This window comes from Chlorocebus sabaeus, chromosome 6 (genome assembly GCF_047675955.1).
Source record: "Chlorocebus sabaeus isolate Y175 chromosome 6, mChlSab1.0.hap1, whole genome shotgun sequence".
NCBI lineage: Eukaryota > Metazoa > Chordata > Mammalia > Primates > Cercopithecidae > Chlorocebus > Chlorocebus sabaeus.
In genome coordinates, this window is record NC_132909.1 from 40,694,225 (window position 1) to 40,714,574 (window position 20,350).

The 20,350-nt window shown below is 40.9% G+C and overlaps 1 protein-coding gene across 3 annotated transcripts in view; it reads right to left on the reverse strand.

Annotated features, from left to right (window-relative positions):
• The window catches only part of LOC103234288 (uncharacterized), a 104,688-nt gene that overhangs the window by 51,643 nt on the left and 32,695 nt on the right, over positions 1 to 20,350 (reverse strand). The window contains exons 4-5 of one of the 3 annotated variants that reach the window (XM_073016716.1): positions 17,080 to 17,153; positions 16,545 to 16,557 (exon numbers count right to left, since the gene is read on the reverse strand). The exons of the other annotated variants lie outside the window; for them this stretch is intronic. Of the exons in view, the coding sequence (XP_072872817.1) occupies positions 16,545 to 16,557; positions 17,080 to 17,153 (87 nt within the window). Of the gene's footprint in view, positions 1 to 16,544; positions 16,558 to 17,079; positions 17,154 to 20,350 lie in introns of those variants that run through there. 3 annotated transcript variants of the gene reach the window in all.

The window sequence follows — 20,350 nt, forward strand, 5'->3', positions numbered from 1 at the left end:
AAAAATTTACCAAGCAAATGGAAAGCAGAAAAAAAGCAGAGGTTGCAACACTAGTTTCCTACAAAACAAGCTTTAAACCAGCAAAGATCAAAAAAAAGCAAAGAAGGGCATTACATAACGGTAAGGGAATCAATTTAACAAGAAGTCCTAACTATCCTAAATATATATGCACTCAATACAGGAGCACCCAGATTCATAAAACAATTTCTTGGAGACCTACAAAGAAACTTAGACTTCCACACAATAATACCAGGAGACATCACCACCCCACTATCAATATTAGACAGATCAATGAGAAAGAAAATTAATAAAGATATTCAGGGGATGGGTATGGTGGCTCACACCTGTAATCCCAGCACTTTGGGAGGCCAAGGCAGGCGGATCATGAGGTCAGGAGTTCAAGACTAGCCTGACCAAAATAGTGAAACCCCGTCTCTACTAAAAATACAAAAATTAGCCAGGCATAGTGGCATGCACCTGTAATCCCAGCTACCCAGGACGCTCAGGCAGGAGAATCGCTTGAATCCTGGAGGTGGAGGTTGCAGTGAGCAAGGCTCTGTCTCAAAAGAAAATAAAAAGATATTCAGGACATGAACTCAGCTCTGGACCAAGTGAACCTGATAGATATTTACAGAACTCTGCACCCCAAAACAACAGAATATACATTCTTCTCAGTGCCACATGTAACTTACTCTAAAATTGATCATATAATTGGAAGTAAAACACTCTTCAGCAAATGCAAAAGAACTAAAACTATATCATACTGTCTCTCAGACCACAGCACAATCAAATTAAAACTCAAGATTAAGAAACTCACTCAAAACTAAACAACTACATGGAAATTGGACAATCTGCTTCTGAATGACTTCTGGGTAAATGATGAAATTAAGGCAGAAATCAAGAAGTTCTTTGAAGTCAATGAGAACAAAAGGACAATATACCAGAATCTCTGGCATGCAGCTACAGCAGTGTTAAGAGGGAAGTTTATAGCACTAAATGCTTACATTGAAAAGCTAGAAAGATCTCAAATCAACACCCTAACATTACAACTAAAAGAGCTAGAGATGAAAGAGCAAACTAATTTAAAAGCTAATGGAAGACAAGAAATAACTAAGATCAGAGCAAAACGGAAGCGGATGGAAACACAAAAAACTCTTCAAAAAATCAATATATTCAGAAGCTGTTTTTGTTTTGTTTTGTTTTTGTTTTTGTTTTTGTTTTGGGATGGAGTCTCACTCTTGTTTCCCAGGCTGGAGTGCGATGGCAAGATCTAGGCTCATTGCAACCTCTGCCTCCCAGGTTCAATCAATTCTCCTGCCTCAGCCTCCTGAGTAGCTGGAATTACAGGCATGCGCCACCATGCCTGGCTAATTTTTTTTTTTCTTTTTTTTTGAGACAGAGTTTTGTTCTTGTTGCCCAGGCTGGAGTGCAATGGCGCAATCTCGGCTCACTGCACCCTCCACCTCCCAGTTTCAAGCAATTTTCCTCACTCAGCCTCCCGAGTAGCACGGATTACAGGTATGTACCACCAAGCCTGGCTTATTTTGTGTTTTTAGTAGAGACGAGGTTTCTCTATGTTGGTCAGGCTGGTCTCAAACTCCCAACCTCAGGTGATCAGCCCACCTCGGCCTCCCAAAGTATTGGAATTACAGGCGTGAGCCACTGCGCCTGGCCCTAATTTTTATGTTTTTAGTAGAGATGGGGGATCACCAGGTTGGTTAGGCTGGTCTCAAACTCCTGACCTCGTGATCCACCCACTTTGGCCTCCAAAAGTGCTGGGATTACAGGCATGAACCACCGTGCCTGGCCAAGAATCTGTTTTTCGTTTTTGTTTTTGTTTTGTTTTGTTTCTTGAGATGTAGTCTCACTCTTTTGCCCAGGCTGGAGTGCAGTGGCACCATGTTAGTTCATTGCAACCCCCGCCTCCCAGGTTCAAGCCATTCTCCTGCCTCAGCCTCCCCAGTAGCTGGGACTACAGGCATCCACCACCATGCCTGGCTAATTTTTTGTACTTTTAGTAGAGACAGGGTTTCACCATGTTAGCCAGGATGGTCTCAATCTCCTGACCTTGTGATCCGCCCACCTCACCCTCCCAAAGTGCTGGGATTACAGGCGTGAGCCAACGTGCCTGGCCTTTTTTTTTTTTTTTTTTTAAGAAATTAATAAAATACATACACTAAAGGAGGTGACCACCCCTCATAAGGTCTTATGCCCGATTTCTGCCTCCAAAGGAAGAAGAAGTAAAAACTAAAAGGCAGAAATGAAATCCAGAGGCAGACAGCCTGGCGCTGTGCCCTGGGCCTGGTTAAAGATCAACCCCTGACCTAACCAGTTATGTTATCTATAGATTACAGGCATTGTATGGAAAAGCATTGTGAAAATCCCTGTCCTGTTCTGTTCCATTCTGATTACTGGTGCATGCAGCCTGCAGTCATGTACCCTTGCTTGCTCAATCCATCACAACCCTCTCACACAATCAGGATCCTCTCACACGGACTCCCTTAGAGTTATAAGCTCTTAAAAGGGACAGGAATTGCTCACCCAGGGAGCTCAGTTTTGGAGATGTGAGTCTTGCCAAAGCTTCCGGTCGAATAAAGCCCTTCCTTCTTTAACTAGGTGTCTGAGGGGTTTTGTCTGTGACCTGTCCTGCTACAACACCGCTAGAGTAATAAAAAAGAAAAGAGAGAAGAATCAAATAGACACAATAAAAAATGATAAATGGGACATCACCAGCAACCCCACAAAAGTACAAACTACTAACAGAGATTGTCATAAACACCTCTATGCAAATACACCAAAAAATCTAGAAAAAAATGAATCAATTTCTGGACACATAACACCCTCCCAAGGCTAAACCAGGAAAGTTGAATCCTTGAACAGACCAATCAAGTTCTGAAATTTAGGCAGTAATAAATAGCCTACCAACCAAAAACACAACCAAAAAAGCCCAGGACCAGATGGACTAACAGCCGAATTCTACCAGCGGTAAAAAGAGGAGCTGTTGAAGCAGCATCGTTGTCTGGGGTAAATACCCAGGGTTGATTATCTCATGCTGAGAAGAGTAATGACACGAACACACACACGGAGTGGGTTTTAAGAGCAGAAAGTTTAATAGATAAAAGAAAGAAGAGCGGGAGAAAGACAGCTTCCTTATGCAGAGAAAGTGGAGCGCCCAAGAAGTTTCCAGGTTTGGAACAGGATGCAACTGATTTTTTAGAAAGGCTTGAGAAGGGGGTGATTGACTTACATATTACATTTGGCCAGGTGTACCATTTACACAGCTTGCAAAAAACTGGCCTTCCCATCCAAATCTTTTATTAGGCAAATGTTGCCTCTACCTGGCTGGCTCCAGTACAACTGCACACTGGGGACAAAGAAAAGGAAGAGGGTATTGCCATACTGGGTGGTCCTGGCTTTTAGTACAGCTGCCAGCATTCATCTATGCAGACTTTCAGCTTGCTTATTTATGCTTGCAGCTTGACTTTTCAGGCTGCTTTATGTTAGAAAAGAAATGGTTTTGGGGTGCTTTCTATTAGAGAAAAATTTCACTGAGAACTTTTTTACCCTTGTTAACTGCCTAAAATAATCGCTTAATAACTCCTATACTACTGGTACCATTTCTTCTGAAACTATTCCAAACAATTTAAAAGAATAGACTCCTCCCTACTCATTTTATGAGGCCAGCATCATCCTGACACGGAAACCTGGTCAGAGATGCAACAAAAAAAGAAAACTTCAGACCAATATCTCTGAAGAACATTGATATGAATACCCTCAATAAAATACTGGCAAACCAAATCCAGCAGCACATCAAGAAGTTATCCACCAAAAACAAGTCACCTTCATCACTGGTATGCAAAGCTCATTTAACATACACAAATCAATAAATGTAAGCTATCACATAAACAGAACCAATGACAAAAACCACAAGGTTATCTCAACAGATGCAGTAAAAGTCTTCAATAAGGGCAGGGCGGTGGCTCACACCTGTAATCCCAGCACTTTGGGAGCCTGAGGTGGGTGAATCGTGAGGTCAGGAGTTCGAGACCAGCCTGACCAATATGGTGAAACCTTGTCTCTACTAAAAATACAAAAAATTACCCGGACATAGTGGTGCGTGCCTGTAATTGCAGCTACTCAGGAGGCTGAGGCAGGAGAATTGTTTGAACCTAGGAAGTGGAGGTTGTGCTGAGCTGAGATTATGCCACTGCACTCCAGCCTGGGTGACAGAGCGAGACTCTCTCTCAACTGACAATAATAGTAATAATAATAATTATAAAGTCCTCAATGGAATTCAGCTTTCCTTGTCTGGGCGTGGTGGCTCTCGCCTGTAATCTCAGCACTTTGGAAGGCTGGGGCAGGTGGATCACGAGGTCAGGAGTTTGAGACCAGCCTGACCAACATGGTGAAACCCAATTTCTACTAAAAATACAAAAATTAGCCTGGCGTGGTGGTGGGTGCCTGTAATCCCAGTTACTGGGGAGGCTGAGGCAGGAGAATTGCTTGAATCCAAAAAGCAGAGGTTGCAGTGAGCCAAGACTGTGCCACTACACTCCAGCCTGGGCAACAGAGTGAGACTCTGTCTCAAAAAAACAAACAAACAAAAAATAAAATTCAACATCCCTTCATGTTAATAACTCTCAATAAACTAGGTATTGAAAAAGCATACCTCAAAATAATAAGAGCTATTTATAACAAATCTAGAGCCAATATCATATTGAATAGGCAAAACCTGGAAGCATTCTGGAAAATCAGCACAAGACAAAATGCTCTCTCTCACCACTCCTGTTCAACATAGTATTTGAAGTTCTGGCCAGGAAAATCAGGCAAGAGAAAGAAAGAAAGGGTGTTCAAATAGGAAGAGAGGAAGTTAAATTGTCTCTGCAGATGATATGATGCTGTAACTAGAAAAACCCATTGTCTCAGCCCCGAAACTCCTTAAGTTGATAAGCAACTTCAACAAAGTCTCTGGATACAAAATCAATGTGTAAAAATTACAAGTATTTTTATACACCAACAATAAACAAGCAGATTGTGAAATCATGCATGAATTCTCATTCACAATTGCTACAAAGAGAATAAAATACCTAGGAATACAGCTAACAAGGGATGTGAAGGACCTCCTCAAAAACAGCTATACACCACTGCTCAAGGAAATAAGACAGGATACAAACAAATGGAAAAACATTTCATCCTCATGGATAGGAAGAATCAATATCATGAAAATGTCCATATTGCCCAAAGTAATTTATACATTCAATGCTATTCCCATCAAACTACCACTGAGATTCTTCACAGAACTAGAAAAAACTACTTTAAAATTCATATGGAACCAAAAAAGAGCCTGCATAGCCAAGAAAATTCTAAGTGAAAAGAACAAAGCTGAAGGCATCATGCTACTTGACCTCAAACTATACAACAAGGCTACAGTAACCAAAACAGCATGGTACTGGTACAAAAACAGACACATTGACCAATGAAACAGAATAGAGATCTCAGAAATAAGAACACATATCTACAACCATCTGATATTTGACAAACCTGACAGAAACAAGCAATGGGGAAAATATTCCCTATTTAATAAACGATGCTGAAAAACTGGCTAGCCATATGCAGAGAACTGAAACTGGACCCCTCTCCTACACCTTATACAAAAATTAACTCAAGATGAATTAAAGGCTTAAATGTAAAACCCAAAATCATAAAAACTCTAGAAGAAAATCTAGGCAATACCATTGAGGACATAAGCATGGGCGAAGATTTTATAATGAAATGGCTGAAAGCGATTGTAAGTAAAGCAAAAATTTACAAAGAGATCTAGTTAAACAAAAGAACTTCTGCACAGCAAAAGAAACTATCATCAGAGTGAACAGGCAATCTATAGAATGGAAGAAAATTTTTGCAATCTACCCATCTGACAACAGTCTAATATCTAGAATTTACAAGAAACTTAAACAAATTTACAAAAAAAAACCAAACAATCCCATCAAAAAGTGGGCAAAGGACATGAATAGACACTTCTCTAAAGAAGACATCCTTTCAGCCAACAAACTCAATATTACTGATGAAATATTACGGAAAAAAGCTCAATATTACTGATCATAAGAGAAATGCAGATCAAAACTACAATGAGATACCATCTCATGTCAGTCAGATTGGTGATTATTAAAAAGTGAAGAAACAACAGATTCTGCTGAGGCTGTGGAGATACAGGAATGCTTTTACACTGTTGGTGGAAATATAAATTAGTTAAACCATTGTGGAAGACAGTGTGGCAATTCCTCAAGGATCTAGAACCAGAAATGTCATTTGATCTAGCAATCCCTTTACTGGGTATATACTCAAAGGAATATAAAGATACATGCACGCTTATGTTTATTACAGTACTATTCACAATAGTAAAGACATGGAACCAACCCAAATGCCCATCAATGATAGGCTGGATAAAGAAAATCTGGTACATGTACACCATGGAATACTATGCAGCCATAACAAAAAGAATGAGATCACGTCCTTTGCAGGAAGATGAATGAAGCCGGAAGCCATCATCCTCAGCAAACTAACACAGGAACAGGAAACCAAACATTACATTTCTGACTCAGATGTGAGAGCTGAACAAGGAGAACACATGGACACAGAAAGAGGAGCAACATATACCTGGGCCTGTCAGAGGGTCAAGGGGAGGGACAGCATCAGGACAAATAGCTAATTAATGTGGGGCTTAATACTGAGGTGATGGGTGAATAAATGCAGCAAACCACCATGGCACACATTTACCTATGTAACAAACCTGCAGGTTTTGCACATGTATCTCAGAACTTAAAGCAAAATAAAATGTACATAAATAAATAAATTCAGGCTGGGTGTGGTGGCTCACACCTGTAATCCCAGCACTTTGGGAGGCCAAGGTGGGCAGATCACTTGAGGTTGGGAGTTCGAGACCAGCCTGACCAACATGAAGAAATCCCGTGTCTACTAAAAATACAAAATTAGCCAGGCATGGTGGCGCATGCCTGGTATCCCAGCCACTGGGGATGCTGAGGCAGGAGAATCATTTGAACCCAGTAGCTGGAGGTTGCAGTGAGCCGAGATTGTGCCATTGCACTCAAGTCTGGGCAACAAGAGTGAAACTCCATCTCAAAAATAAATAAGGAAAGAAAATAAAGAAATTAAATAAATAAAGCCAGGAAAACTAAATGTCTCTCTTTCTGGTCATATTATCAATATAATATTTAGTTATTTTTATTTATTTCAATTTGTTTTCAATTTTAGTATTTGCTTTTGAAATTACTTTTCTTTTTTTTTTTTTTTTGGAGACAGAGTCTTGCTCTGTCTTCAGGCTAGAGTGCAGTGGTGCGATCTCGGCTCACTGCAACCTCTGCCTCCCGGGTTCAAGTGATTCTCCTGCCTCAGCCTCCTGAGTAGCTGGGACTACAGGTGTAAGCCACCACGCCCAGCTAATTTTTGTATTTTTAGTAGAGACAGGGTTTTGCCATGTTGGCCAGGATGGTCTCGATCTCTTGACCTCGTGATCCTCCCGCCTCGGCCTCCCAAAGTGCTGGGATTACAGGCGTGAGCCACCTGCGCCCGGCGAAATTACTTTTTAAATATGCATAACATTTTCTTGAATTCTATTAATGGATATCAATGCTGTTTTTCATGTTTTGATATAAAAAATAAAACCTCAATGTGGATGTGATGACTTCTATCTGTAATTCCAGCACTTTGGGACGCTGAGGTGGGAGGATTACTTTAGCTCAGGAGTTTGAGACCAGCCTGGGCTACATAGTGTGACCTCACCTCTAAAAATAATAATAATAAATTAACTGAGCATGGTGGCACATGAGTGTGGTCCCAGCTACTCAGAAGGCTGAGGTGAAAAAAACTGCTTGGGCCCAGATGGTTGAGGCTGCAGTGAGCTGCAGGCATGCCACTGCATTCCTGTCTGGGTGAGACAGAATCTCTCTCAAAAGAAAGAAAGAAAATGAAATTCAAAGCAGATGGATCACTTGAGGTTAGGAGTTTGAGACCAGCCTAGCCAGCATGAAAAACCCTGTTTCTGCTGAAAATACAAAAATTAGCTGGGCATGGTGGCATTTGCCTGTAATCTCAGGTTCTTGGTAGGCTGAGGCACAAGAATCGCTTGAACTCGAAAGGCGGATGTTGCAGTGAGCTGAGATTGTGCCACTGCACTCCAGTCTGGGCAGCAGAGCAAGACCTTGTCTCAGAAAAAGAAAGAGAAGAAAAGAAAAGAAAAAGAAAACCACAGATAATAAACTATAATTTTTTTTAATGTTTGTAAAACTCTAATTGCAAAGCAGGTTTCTGAAAGTCAGTTTCCAGAATCCAAGGCTAATGTGTAAGCATTTTATACATTTCTTTCTGCACTGATTGTATAATTCGGGTTTCCCAACAGAAATGGAAAAAAATAAAGCATGAATAACAATGAAATCGCACACAGTTATGATAATAGCAATCATAAAAAGACAAATTTCAGACAGTACGGAAGAAAATTTGGGTTAACTAGAACTAGAAATATGAAATGATACTGTTACTTTGGAAAACACTTTAGTGGCTTATTATAAAGTTGAACATACACTTATTATGTTACCACGACATCCCACTACTAGGTCATTACTAAAGCAAACTGAAAACTAATGTTGAAATGAAATCTTTTTGTAGATATCTACTGCTCACTTTATTTGTAATTGCAAAAAGCTAGATGTAAACCTGATGCTTCTCAACAGGTGAATGAATAAACAAAGCGGGGCATCCATACAATAGAATCCTAGTTGTCAATAAAAAACAAACAAACAAAAACTATTGGTTGACATCACAGTATAGATGAGTCACAAATGCATTTCTTTAAGTGAAGAAAGTAAAATCTGAAAGGCTACAAATTATATAATCCAATTACATGACATTGTAGAAAATAAAATTGTAGGGATTGATAATAATCAGGCCACGCTTGATGGCTCAAGCGTATAGTCTCAGCGCTTTGGGAGGCTGAGGTGAGAGGAGTGTTTGAGCCCAGGATTTTGACACCAACCTGGGCAACATAGAAAGACCTCCCTACAAAAGAAGAATAAAAAGAGAATAATCACTGATTGCCAAAGAATAGATGAGGGTAGAGTTAACTACGAATAGGAAGCATCAGATAATTTTGGGGGCAATGAAACAGTTTTTTGTGGTACTGTGAAGATGGCTATGTGACCCTAGACAATTTTCAAAACCTATGGAACTGTATATCACAAAGAATAAATGTTCCTCTCTGCAAATTATAAGCAACAAGGATTTGGGGAAAATTCAGATAAAATGCAGGCAGTAAAAAGAAGAGTTTAACCTTGTTAGAAATGTATCACCTAACCCTATTGAAAAACATTGGAATAAAAGGACTTGGTGTAAATCACGTAGAATAATAGTATTTTCATTAAATACTGCAAGACTCAAGAACTGAACACAAACATTGTGTTCCGGTAGGTATTGCTTGTCTATAAGCATATAGATTAGTAATTATTTATTTATTTATTTATTTATTTATTAGATGGAGTCTCGCTCTGTTACCAGGCTGGAGTGCAGTGGCACAATCTCGGCTCACTGTAACCTCTGACTCCCTGGTTCAAGTGATTCTCCTGCCTCAGCCCCCGAGTAGCTGGGATTACAGACACGTGCCACCACACCAAGCTAATTTTTGCACTTTTAGTAGAGACAGGGTTTCACCATGTTGGCCAGGATGGTATCTATCTCCTGACCTTGTGATCGTCCTGCCTCGGCCTCCCAAAGTGCTGGGATTACAGGCGTGAGCCACTGCGCCTGGCCTAGATTAGCAATTTTTAAAAGCACTCTATATGTTAGTATATATATGTAATATAATTAGTGCCTGCTTCTAACTGAAGTTGAAAAAAAAGATAATTCTATACTGGAGCTGAGAATATTTAGATAAATGCATGTCTCATAACATATCTCTTGAGAGAGAAAGAGAGAGATGTGTTCATACAGGTGTCAATATTAATATGTACCTTTCCAAACTCTGTTTGCTGAGAGGTTGCAGAAGCAGTGACACCCAAGTATTAATGGGCACACCTAGCTCTCCTATCATGGTTTCTAAGTACTATTCTTTAATTTAAAAAAGCAAGACTACTTGTAATAATAGACAATTCTAGCACTGGAGTGGAAAATCCAAATTAAGGTGGAGTATTGTGAAGTCAGAAAGTTTAAAAGTGGTTTATAAACAGCAGAAGCAACCATGTCAGAGAAAATCAACCTGAAAGACTTCCCACGAGTCCAAGCTGGAAAAATGTGAAAAACACAATACATATTCATAGCATTGGATTAAAAACCTAGAGAATAAAAAAAATTCATGAATCCATATAGAGAAAAAAACAAATAAGAAAAAAAGAGAAAAAAAGTGTTTTACAAAATTCCAAGTTCTAATCAATGTAGACAGATAATGCAAAATAGAAAATCACCACAAAGATACCACAGTAATAATTACTGTAGACAAGATGTACTTAAAAATGCAAAAATTGTGGGTGAAATTTAAAGGAGAAATAGTGTATTTAGATAGCCCCAAAGTATCTGCCTCCAAATATTTATAAATACCATTTACTCCCAATTTCTCTGTAAGACTTATGACTATTTAAGGAAAAATTATAACACAGTATTGTGAGACATATAATGTGTAGATGTAAAATATATGAATAAAAAGTGGTAATTGAAACTCTTGAACAGCAAGGTTTTCATATTTTACATTTATTAAAATAGTACAGTATAAACTCTAGGTAGATCATGATAGGTTATAGATGCATATAGTAATCCCCAGAGAAACCACTAAGAAATGTGAAGAGGTGTCACTTAAATGCTAATAAAGGAATTTAATTATATACCAAAAAGTATCTGTATAAGAATGTTTACAGGCCTTTTTGGTCATATAGCTTAAAACAGGGAACAAACTAAATATCCATCTCCAGAAAAATAGATGAACAAATTGTATCTCATTCACACAAGAGAATATCATCCAGCCATAGAAAAAAATGAACTACTAAATCACACTCTCTAGATATATCTCATAAACTTGCCAGATAAGACAAGCTTGAAATAAAATAATACATATTGTATGATGTCAGGCAAAATGAACCAACGGTAAAAAAAAAATTTTTTTTTTTTAATTAAAAAAAGAAAAAGAAAAACAACCAAAAAATAGCCTGTGGTGAAGAATAAAATTGTCTGTAAAAAGCATGAGGGAATTATCTGAGAATTTTTAAAAAATCCATTATTGTGGCCAGGCGCGGTGGCTCAAGCCTGTAATCCTAGCACTTTGGGAGGCTGAGGCGGGTGGATCACGATGTCAGGAGATTGAGACCATCCTGGCTAACACGGTGAAAACCCGTCTCTATTAAAAATACAAAAAAAATTAGCCGGGCATGGTGGTGGGTGCCTGTAGTCCCAGCTACTTGGGAGGCTGAGGCAGGAGAATGGCGTGAACCTGGGAGGCATAATGAAGAAATCCAAATTGAGTAATGGGTTATGTACAGTTGCATAGTTTCTTAATTTGTACAATCAAGATGGAAATTTCCCGTTTATATAATCAGAGATTAATTGTAGTTTATAGTTGGTTAAGCCTGAATTTTGTTTTCCCAGTGTAGTAATTTACAAGAAAAAAATGCGCTTGAATTATTAATATTTTTTTCTTTCCTTTTTTGAGACGGAGTTTCGCTGTTGTTGCCCAGGCTGGAGTGCAGTGGCGTGATCTTGGCTCAACGCAACCTCCGCCTCCCAGATTCAAACGATTCTCCTGCCTCAGCCTCCCAAGTAGCTGGGATTACAGGCATGAGCCACCGTGCCCGGCCGAATTAAATTTTTTAAAAAGTAGATTATCAGGCCTGGCACAGTAGTTTACACCTGTAATCCCAGCACTTCCGGAGGCCGAGGCGGATGAATCACGAGGTCAGGAGTTCTAGACTAGCCTGGCCAATATGGTGAAACTCTGTCTCTAATAAAAATACAAAAATTAGCCGGGAGTGGTGGCAGATGCCTGTAATCCCAACTTCTCAGGAGGCTGAGACAGATAATCGCTTGAACCCGGGAGGCAGAGGTTGCTGTGAGCCGAGATTGTGCCCCTGCACAGCATCCTGGGCAACAGAGTGAGACTCCGTCTCATATTTAAAAAAAAAAAAAAAAAGTCCAGGTGCGATGGCTCACGACTCTAATCCCAGCACTTTGGGAGGCCAAGGCAGGCGGATCACCAGAGGTCGGAAGTTCAAGACTAGCCTGACCAACATGGAGAAGCCCCATCTCTACTAAAAATACAAAAATTAGCCAGACCTGGTGGCACATGCTTACAATCCTAGCTACACGTGGGGCTGAGGCAGAAAAATCTCTTGAACCTGGGAGACGGAGGTTGCGGTGAGCCTAGATCGCGCCATTGCACTCCAGTCTGAGCAACAAGAGTGAAACTGTCTTAAAGTTCAGAAGCCTGTTGAAAGGAAATAAACTTAAGTAATGTTTGATTAAGAAATATTTCAAGGCCGGGCGCGGTGGCTCAAGCCTGTAATCCCAGCACTTTGGGAGGCCGAGACGGGCGGATCACGAGGTCAGGAGATCGAGACCATCCTGACTAACACGGTGAAACCCCATCTCTACTAAAAAATACAAAAAACTAGCCGGGCGCGGTGGCGGGCGCCTGTAGTCCCAGCTACTCGGGAGGCTGAGGCAGGAGAATGGCGGGAACCCGGGAGGCGGAGCTTGCAGTGAGCCGAGAGAGCGCCACTGCACTCCAGCCTGGGGCACAGAGCCGAGACTTCGTCTCAAAAAAAAAAAAAAAAAAAAAGAAATATTTCAAGTTGGCCACTGAAAACAAATTCAGTTGATTTATTTATTTGTTTTTATTATTTTTTTTTGAGATGGAGTCTCGCTCTGTCGCCCAGGCTGGAGTGCATGGCATGATCTTAGCTCACGGCAACTTCCACCTTCTGGGTTCACGCTACTCTGCCTCAGGCTCCCAAGGAGCTGGGACTACAGGCGCCTACCGCCACGCCTGGCTAATTTTTGTATTTTTCATAGAGACCATGTTTCACCATATTGGCCAGGCTGGTCTCGAACTCCTTACCTTTTGATCTGCCCGTCTTGGCTTCCCAAAGTGCTGGGATTACAGGTGTGAGCTACCGCGCCCAGTCCGATTTATTTATTTATTTTTTTAATGAGAAAAAGGAGACAATGTGCAGAGTCTGTGTCTGGCTGTGTGATAGGTAAGAAAAGAGAGCACCATCTGAGTCACTATGGGAAGGATGTTTCTTTCCAGATACTGTTCCTGGAGCACACAAAGGATGGAGAATTTTATTTTATTTTATTTTATTTATTTATTTATTTATTTATTTAGAGACGGAGTCTCGCTCTGTCGCCCAGGCTGGAGTGCAGTGGCCGGATCTCAGCTCACAGCAAGCTCTGCCTCCCGGGTTCATGCCATTCTCCTGCCTCAGCCTCCCTAGTAGCTGGGACTACAGGCGCCCGCCACCTCGCCCGGCTAGGTTTTTGTATTTTTTAGTAGAGATGGGGTTTCACCGTGTTAGCCAGCATGGTCTCGATTTCCTGACCTCGTGATCCGCCTGTCTCGGCCTCCCAAAGTGCTGGGATTACAGGCTTGAGCCACCGCGCCCGGCCAGAGAATTTTATTAATCACAGCTATTTACCAGGATTATCTATGTGCTTTATCTTTCGTCACCTCTGTTCTTTCTTTCTTTTTCTTTTTTTTTTTTTTGGAGACAGAGTTTCACTCTTGTTGCCCAGGCTTGAGTGCAGTGGCACAATCTTGGCTCACTGCAACCTCCACTTCCTGGGTTCAAGCGATTCTCCTGCCTCAGCCTCCTGAATAGCTGGGATTATGGGCATGCGCCACCACGCCCAGCTAATTTTTTTTGTATTTTTAGTAGAGACGGGGTTTCTCCCTGTTGTTCAGGCCAGTCTTGAACTCCCAACCTCAGGTGGTGGCCCACCTCAGCCTCCCAAAGTGTTGGGATTACAGGCATGAGTCACCATGCCCGGCCTCCCCACCTCTTTTCTTTGTTCTATACATTTCTTCCATTTGACTTTTCCTGGATTTTATCTTTTCTAATAAACTGATAAATGTAACTACAGTGTTTTCCTGAGTTCCGTGAATAGCTCTATAAAATTATTGAATTTGAGGAGGGTTATGAGAGTCTCCAGTTTTTAACCAGTAGCTCAGAAGCAGAAATGGGCCCATGGGGTTTGTGACTGGCTTCTTCAGTAAGAACAATGTTGTGAGACTGAGCCCTGAGTCAGGGTCTGTGCTGACTCTGGGTGGTGTCAGAATTCAAATGTCAGACAATGAGTTGGTGTTGGAGAATGGCTTGGTGTTTAGCAAACTCTACAAATTTGGTTCCAGCTGAGAGATATCACAGAGGCCTGGTCTGGAATGGATCTCTGCGTGTCTGGGAATGGGATGCTCTGCTTTTCTCTACACAGGCCGTCACACTGCCCATTACCCTGTGATTTCAGGTCTCCACCCAGGGTGAGAGAGGATAAAAACTTACAGGAAAAAAGTTCTGATAACAAACCATCTTTTTCTTTCTTTCTTTCTTTTTTTATTTAAGTTCTAGGATACATGTGCACAACGTGCAAGTTTGTTACGTATGTATACATGTGCCATGTTGGTGTGCTGCACCCATTAACTCATCATTTACATTAGGTATTTCTCCTAATGCTATCCCTCCCCACTCTCCCCACTCCACCTATGTTCCCCACCCTGTGTCCAAGTGTTCTCATTGTTCAATTCCCATCTATGAGTGAGAACATGCGAACAGACCACCTTTTTCCACTGCTGCCATCACAGGATTCCCACCTTCTTACAAGCATATCCACTACCTTATTCACACCCCTCTTAGAACTATGTACCACCCTCAGGAATTTCACTACGGCATTTTTGATCCTAGTGTTTCCTGCCAAATCTCACTCAAGTGTCTACAAGTCTCCTGGCGTATCCCAACCCCCAGACACTGAAGCTGCAGCTGCAACCTGTTTTTTTCCACCAACGTGGGGTTCTAGACAACCTGTTCATAATCTCATCAGCCAGCATGAACCCAAAAATTAATCAGAGTAGAGCCACACCTGGGCCACTATCTGTAGCACAAACCAGTCCTTCCACCTGCATTGCACTCTCTTCCGCCCATAGAGTTTTTTTGTTTTAACTTTTATTTTTGATTCAGGAGTACATGTGCAGGTTTGTTATACAGGGGAAATTGTGTCGGGGGGTTGGTGTGCAGATTATTTTGTCACTGAGGTATTAAGCACAGGTATTATTTTTCTGATCCTCTTTGTCTTCCACCCTTAACTAGAAGGGTGTCTGTTGTTCCCCTTTTTGTGTCCTAGTGTTCTTATTATATACTAATAAATGAGAACATGCATTTGATTTTCTCTTTCTGCACTAGTTTTCTAAGGATAATGGTCTCCAGCTCCATCCATGTTGCTGCAAATGACATAATCTTGTTCGCTTTTTATGGCAACACAGTATTCCATGATGTTTATGTACCATATTTTGTTTCTATTAAATCTTTTGTTTTATTTTACTTATTTTTGGAGACTGGGTCTCACTCTGTCACCCAGGCTGGAGTATAGTGGCGTGATCTCGGCTTACTGCAGCCTCAACTTCCCCGGCTCAAGCAATTCGTCTACCTCAGCCCCCAAGCAGCTGGGACTACAGGTGTGTGCCACCAAGCCCAGCTAATTTTTCTTCTTGTATTTTTTGTTGAGATAGGGTTTTGTCATGTTGTTTAGGCTGGTCTTGAACTCCTGAGCTCAGGTAGTTTACCTGCCTCAGCCTCCCAGAGTGTTGGAACTACAAGCATGAGCCACCACACCTTACCATACCATATTTTCTTTATCCAGTTTACCATTGATAGGCATTTAGGTTGATTCCATGTCTTTGCTATTGTGAATACTGCTGCAATGAACATGCATGTGCACGTGTCTTTATGACAGAATAATTTATGCTTCTTTGGGTATATACCCAATTATGAGGTTGCTAGGTCAAATTGGCAATTCTGTTTTTAGTTCTGTGAGGAATTGCCACACTACTTTTCACAATGGTTGAACTAGTTTACCCTCCCAGGAGCAGCACATACCCTTTTCTCTGAAACTTTGCCAGCATCTGTTATTTTTTGACTTTGTAATCACAGCCATTTTGACTGATATGAGATGGTATCTCACTGTGGTTTTTCTTTGCTTTTCTGTAGTGATGAGTATTTTTTTCATAGGCTTGTTAGCCACATATATATCTTATTTTGAAAGATGTTTGTTCATGTTTTTTGTTTACTTTTTTTTTTTTAAATTGAGACAAAGCCTCACTCTGTCACCCAGGCTAAAGTGCAGTGGCATAATCTGAGCACACTGCAATCTTTGCCTCCTGGGTTCAAATGATTCTCCTGCCTCAGCCTCCTGAGTGGATGGAATTACAGGTGCCTGCCACCACACCCAGCTAATTTTTAAATTTTTAGTAGAGATGAGGTTTAACCATGTTGGCCAGGCTGGTCTCAAACTCCTGACCTCAAGTGATCTTCCCTCCTTGGCCTCCCAAGATGCTGGGATTACAGGTGTGAGCCACCACTCCTAGCCTTTTGTCTACTAGGTTTTTGTTTTGTTTTGTTTTGTTTTTGAGATGGAATTTCACTCTTGTTGCCCAGGCTGGAGTGCAATGGCACAATCTCAGAGCACCGCAACCTCCGCCTCCCGGGTTCAAGAGATTCTCCTGCCTCAGCCTCCTGAGAAGCTGAGATTATAGGTGCCCACCACCACGCCCAGCTAATTGTGTATTTATTTATTAGTTATTTATTATTTTATGTATTCTTTATTTATTTATTTTTGAGACGGAGTCTCGCTGTGTCACCCAGGCTGGAGTGCAGTGGCGCGATCTCTGGTCACTGCAAGCTCCGCCACCCGGGTCACACCATTCTCCTGCCTCAGCCTCCCAAGTAGCTGGGAGTACAGGTGCCTGCCACCACACCCGGCTAATTTTTTGTATTTTTAGTAGAGACGGGGTCTTAGCTAGGATAGTCTCAATCTCCTGACCTCGTGATCCGCCCGCCTCGGCCTCCCAAAGTGCTGGGATTACAGGCGTGAGCCACCGTGCCTGGCCTAACTGTGTTTTTAGTAGAGACTGGGTTTCACCCTGTTAACCAGGCTGGTCTCGAACTCCTGACCTCAGGTGATTCACCTGCCTTGGCCTCCCAGAGTGCTGGGATTACAGGCATGAGCCACCACACCTGGCTGCCTTTTGTTTACTTTTTAAGGAGGTCGTTTGTTTCATGTAAACTTAAGTTTTTTATGGATTCTAGATATTAGACCTTTGTCAAAAGCATAGTTTGCAAATATTTTGTTTTATTCTGTAGGTTGTATGTTTACTCTGTTGATGATTTCCTTTGCTGTGAAAAAGATATTTATTTAGGTCCCATTTGTCAGTTTTTACTGTTGTTGTGATTGCTTTTGGTATTTTCATCATAAAATCTTAGTTAGTTCCCATGTCTAAAATGGTATTTTCTAGGTTATCTTCAAGGGTTTCTTATAATTTCAAGTTTTACCTTTAAGGCTTTAATTCATCTTGAGTTGATTTTTGTATATGATGTGAGGAAGGGGTCCAGTTTCAATTTTCTACATAGTGCTAGGTGATTATCCCAGCACCATTTATTAAATAGGGATTTCTTCCCACGTTCCTCTTATTCTGCCAATTTGGTATCTATAATCCTCCACAGTAACTTTTAGAGAATTCTACAAACTTCACAGGGCAGCAAACAACCATTTTACCTTTTTCAATGACTCTTTATCTTCAGACCTGAAACTGATTCACAGACCATGGAACCCAGAAACCCAATCACAGTAACATGTGTGCATTGAGTAGACATGTACACATGGGAATCTCTACTTCCTTTTTCTTCCTCTTGTTAAAATGCCCACAAATGTGCAGGGAACACCTGCTGCTACTCCATCCATTCAGGACCTAAAAGTCTGAATCTAGGTTTTCAGATTTGAGAAAAAAGAAAAACTTTCTTTCTGAGAGATGCAAGTTCTTTTAGTTGTCAAACTTATAGAGATATTAAAATGAGAGTAGAATTCTGTTTCTCTCTCTCTCTCTCTCTCTTTTTTTTTTTTTTTTTTTTGAGACAGAATTTCGCTTTTGTTGCCCAGACTTGGCTCACCACAACCCCCGCCTCCCGAGTTCAAGTGATTCTCCTGCCTCAGCCTCCCAAATAGCTGGGATTACAGGCATGCACCACCACGTTGGGCTAATTTTGTATTTTAGTAGAGATGGGGTTTCTTCATGTTTGTCAGGCTGATCTTGAACTCCCGACCTCACGTGATCCACCTGCCTCCCAAAGTGCTGGGATTACAGGCACAAGCCACCACACCTGGTCCTCTGTTTTTTGAACTATGTATTCGTCTTTTGAAGCTATTCACTATTGCCACAAGTAGCTGCATATTAATAATGCCACACTGGACACTTGTACCCTAAAACTTAATGGTGTATATCCAATCAATAATCAGTGTTATTCCTGTAAATAAATAGAAATTTCTGAAAAACAACTTTGTATCAACTCACTTTCTGTCTATCTTTTTTAGCCTTTACAAATCAACTTGTAATCACACTGCTTATCAAGTATATATTTCAGGCAACTTGAATATTTGCTCCCAGGTTACAGTCCTCAAGCTTGGCCCAAATAAACCGTCAATTTATATCTATGTTTCCTCAGCTTTTTCCTTTTAGGTAGACATATTATTTAGAATGTGCCAGAGCAGCCTCTATAAGGGGGATCTCTGCTTGCTCTAACACCCAAGGATGCAGAGCCAAGGTTGATCTCACCTGGAATCTGCACACAAAGTCTGGCCTGTGCCCAAGATTTACAAGACAGGGCCAGACTTTAAATCGAGAATGTATAGAAAACCAACAGAGGACATTTTCTGTATTGCGAGATGTCAACATAGACATCTTAAATCTTCCCTTTGAGAGTGTGGCTCTGAGCTTTTCAGATATTCTCCAGTGACCTGTTACAGGTATGTGAGAGACTCCAGGTATAAATACAATCTGATGACAGAATCTGTAAGTATAAACAGCCATCTTAGGAGTGAGAGATCAAGGCTGCAGAGTATCCAGAGCCATGACCACAGCTATACCTACCTGTAAAATGTGATACTGAAGTACAGTATTGTTATTTCTGTTACCCAAGAGCTAACAAATCAGGAGAGGTGATCTAGATTCTGGAGCTTAACCAGGGCAGTTCCATTTTCTATTTATAATCAGCCTGAGTCTCTTCTGCCTGACTTATCATTGGGTCATTAGCCCAGAGTCACTGGAAACCCTCTCACAATCACCTAGACATCTTTGAGACATTTGAGGATGTCCAGAGCAGAACTGTGTTAGGCTGACATGAGTAGTTAATTCTGCTTCTGTCTCAGTGTAAGAAAAACAAGCCATCCTGTGTTTGTTCCTACCCTCATACAAGAGATATCTTTGGTTGGTTACCAGATGAGAGTTTCTCCAGTTTCTTGGTACTTGGGTGAAAAACAAGAAGGAGATCCTGAGACTCAGACAGATAAACTAATAGCTTCCATTTCACATGGCCATTAAAAAAATAGATGAAGCAGTTACGGCCCCTACCACCCAGGAACTTATAGTCTAGACTAGCAACTGGATACATGGTTGAATTAAACATCAGCATATGGTTGGTACAATAAACAGATGTGTGCAGAAACACTTGGGCCTTATTTGGACTACTTTCTTTATATTCTTGTGACTTGTGTCATCACCTGAAGGGACGTTTATGAACAGAAGAATTGTTAATGCTTTTACCTTGGTAGAATACATATATTTTAATAAAATTGCCCTAGGAACCTTAAAAGACTTGTTTAAATTTCTTATTAGCACATGCCATAAGATTGACAGGACAGTGGCTAAAAAGAAATGTAAATTACACAAACTCTGGGATTTAAGTTTCTCTTAGGTAAGCTTAGGAAAAACAGAACTGGAAGCCTGCCTAGTAGCAGAGATAACAGAATTCTACATAGGGTCCCCTCCCTGGCTCAGTTCTGTTTAGATCCACCATTTTCGGATGTCTTATTCAGGTCAGGTCCCACCCTGGAGTCTTGCCTCACAGAACTGATTAAAAGAGATTGGAGTTTTGGCTGGTGAATCCTGCTGCCTTTCTAGAGCTGGTGCTCACAATTTTCTGAAACTAAAAAGGTAAATGGAACAGATAAAGTATGTTTTTTAGGGTGCTAATTTTTAAATGTTTTATTAAAACCAGTGTTGCAGAGACATTCCATTTACTAACTTGTTTTCTATTCCTGC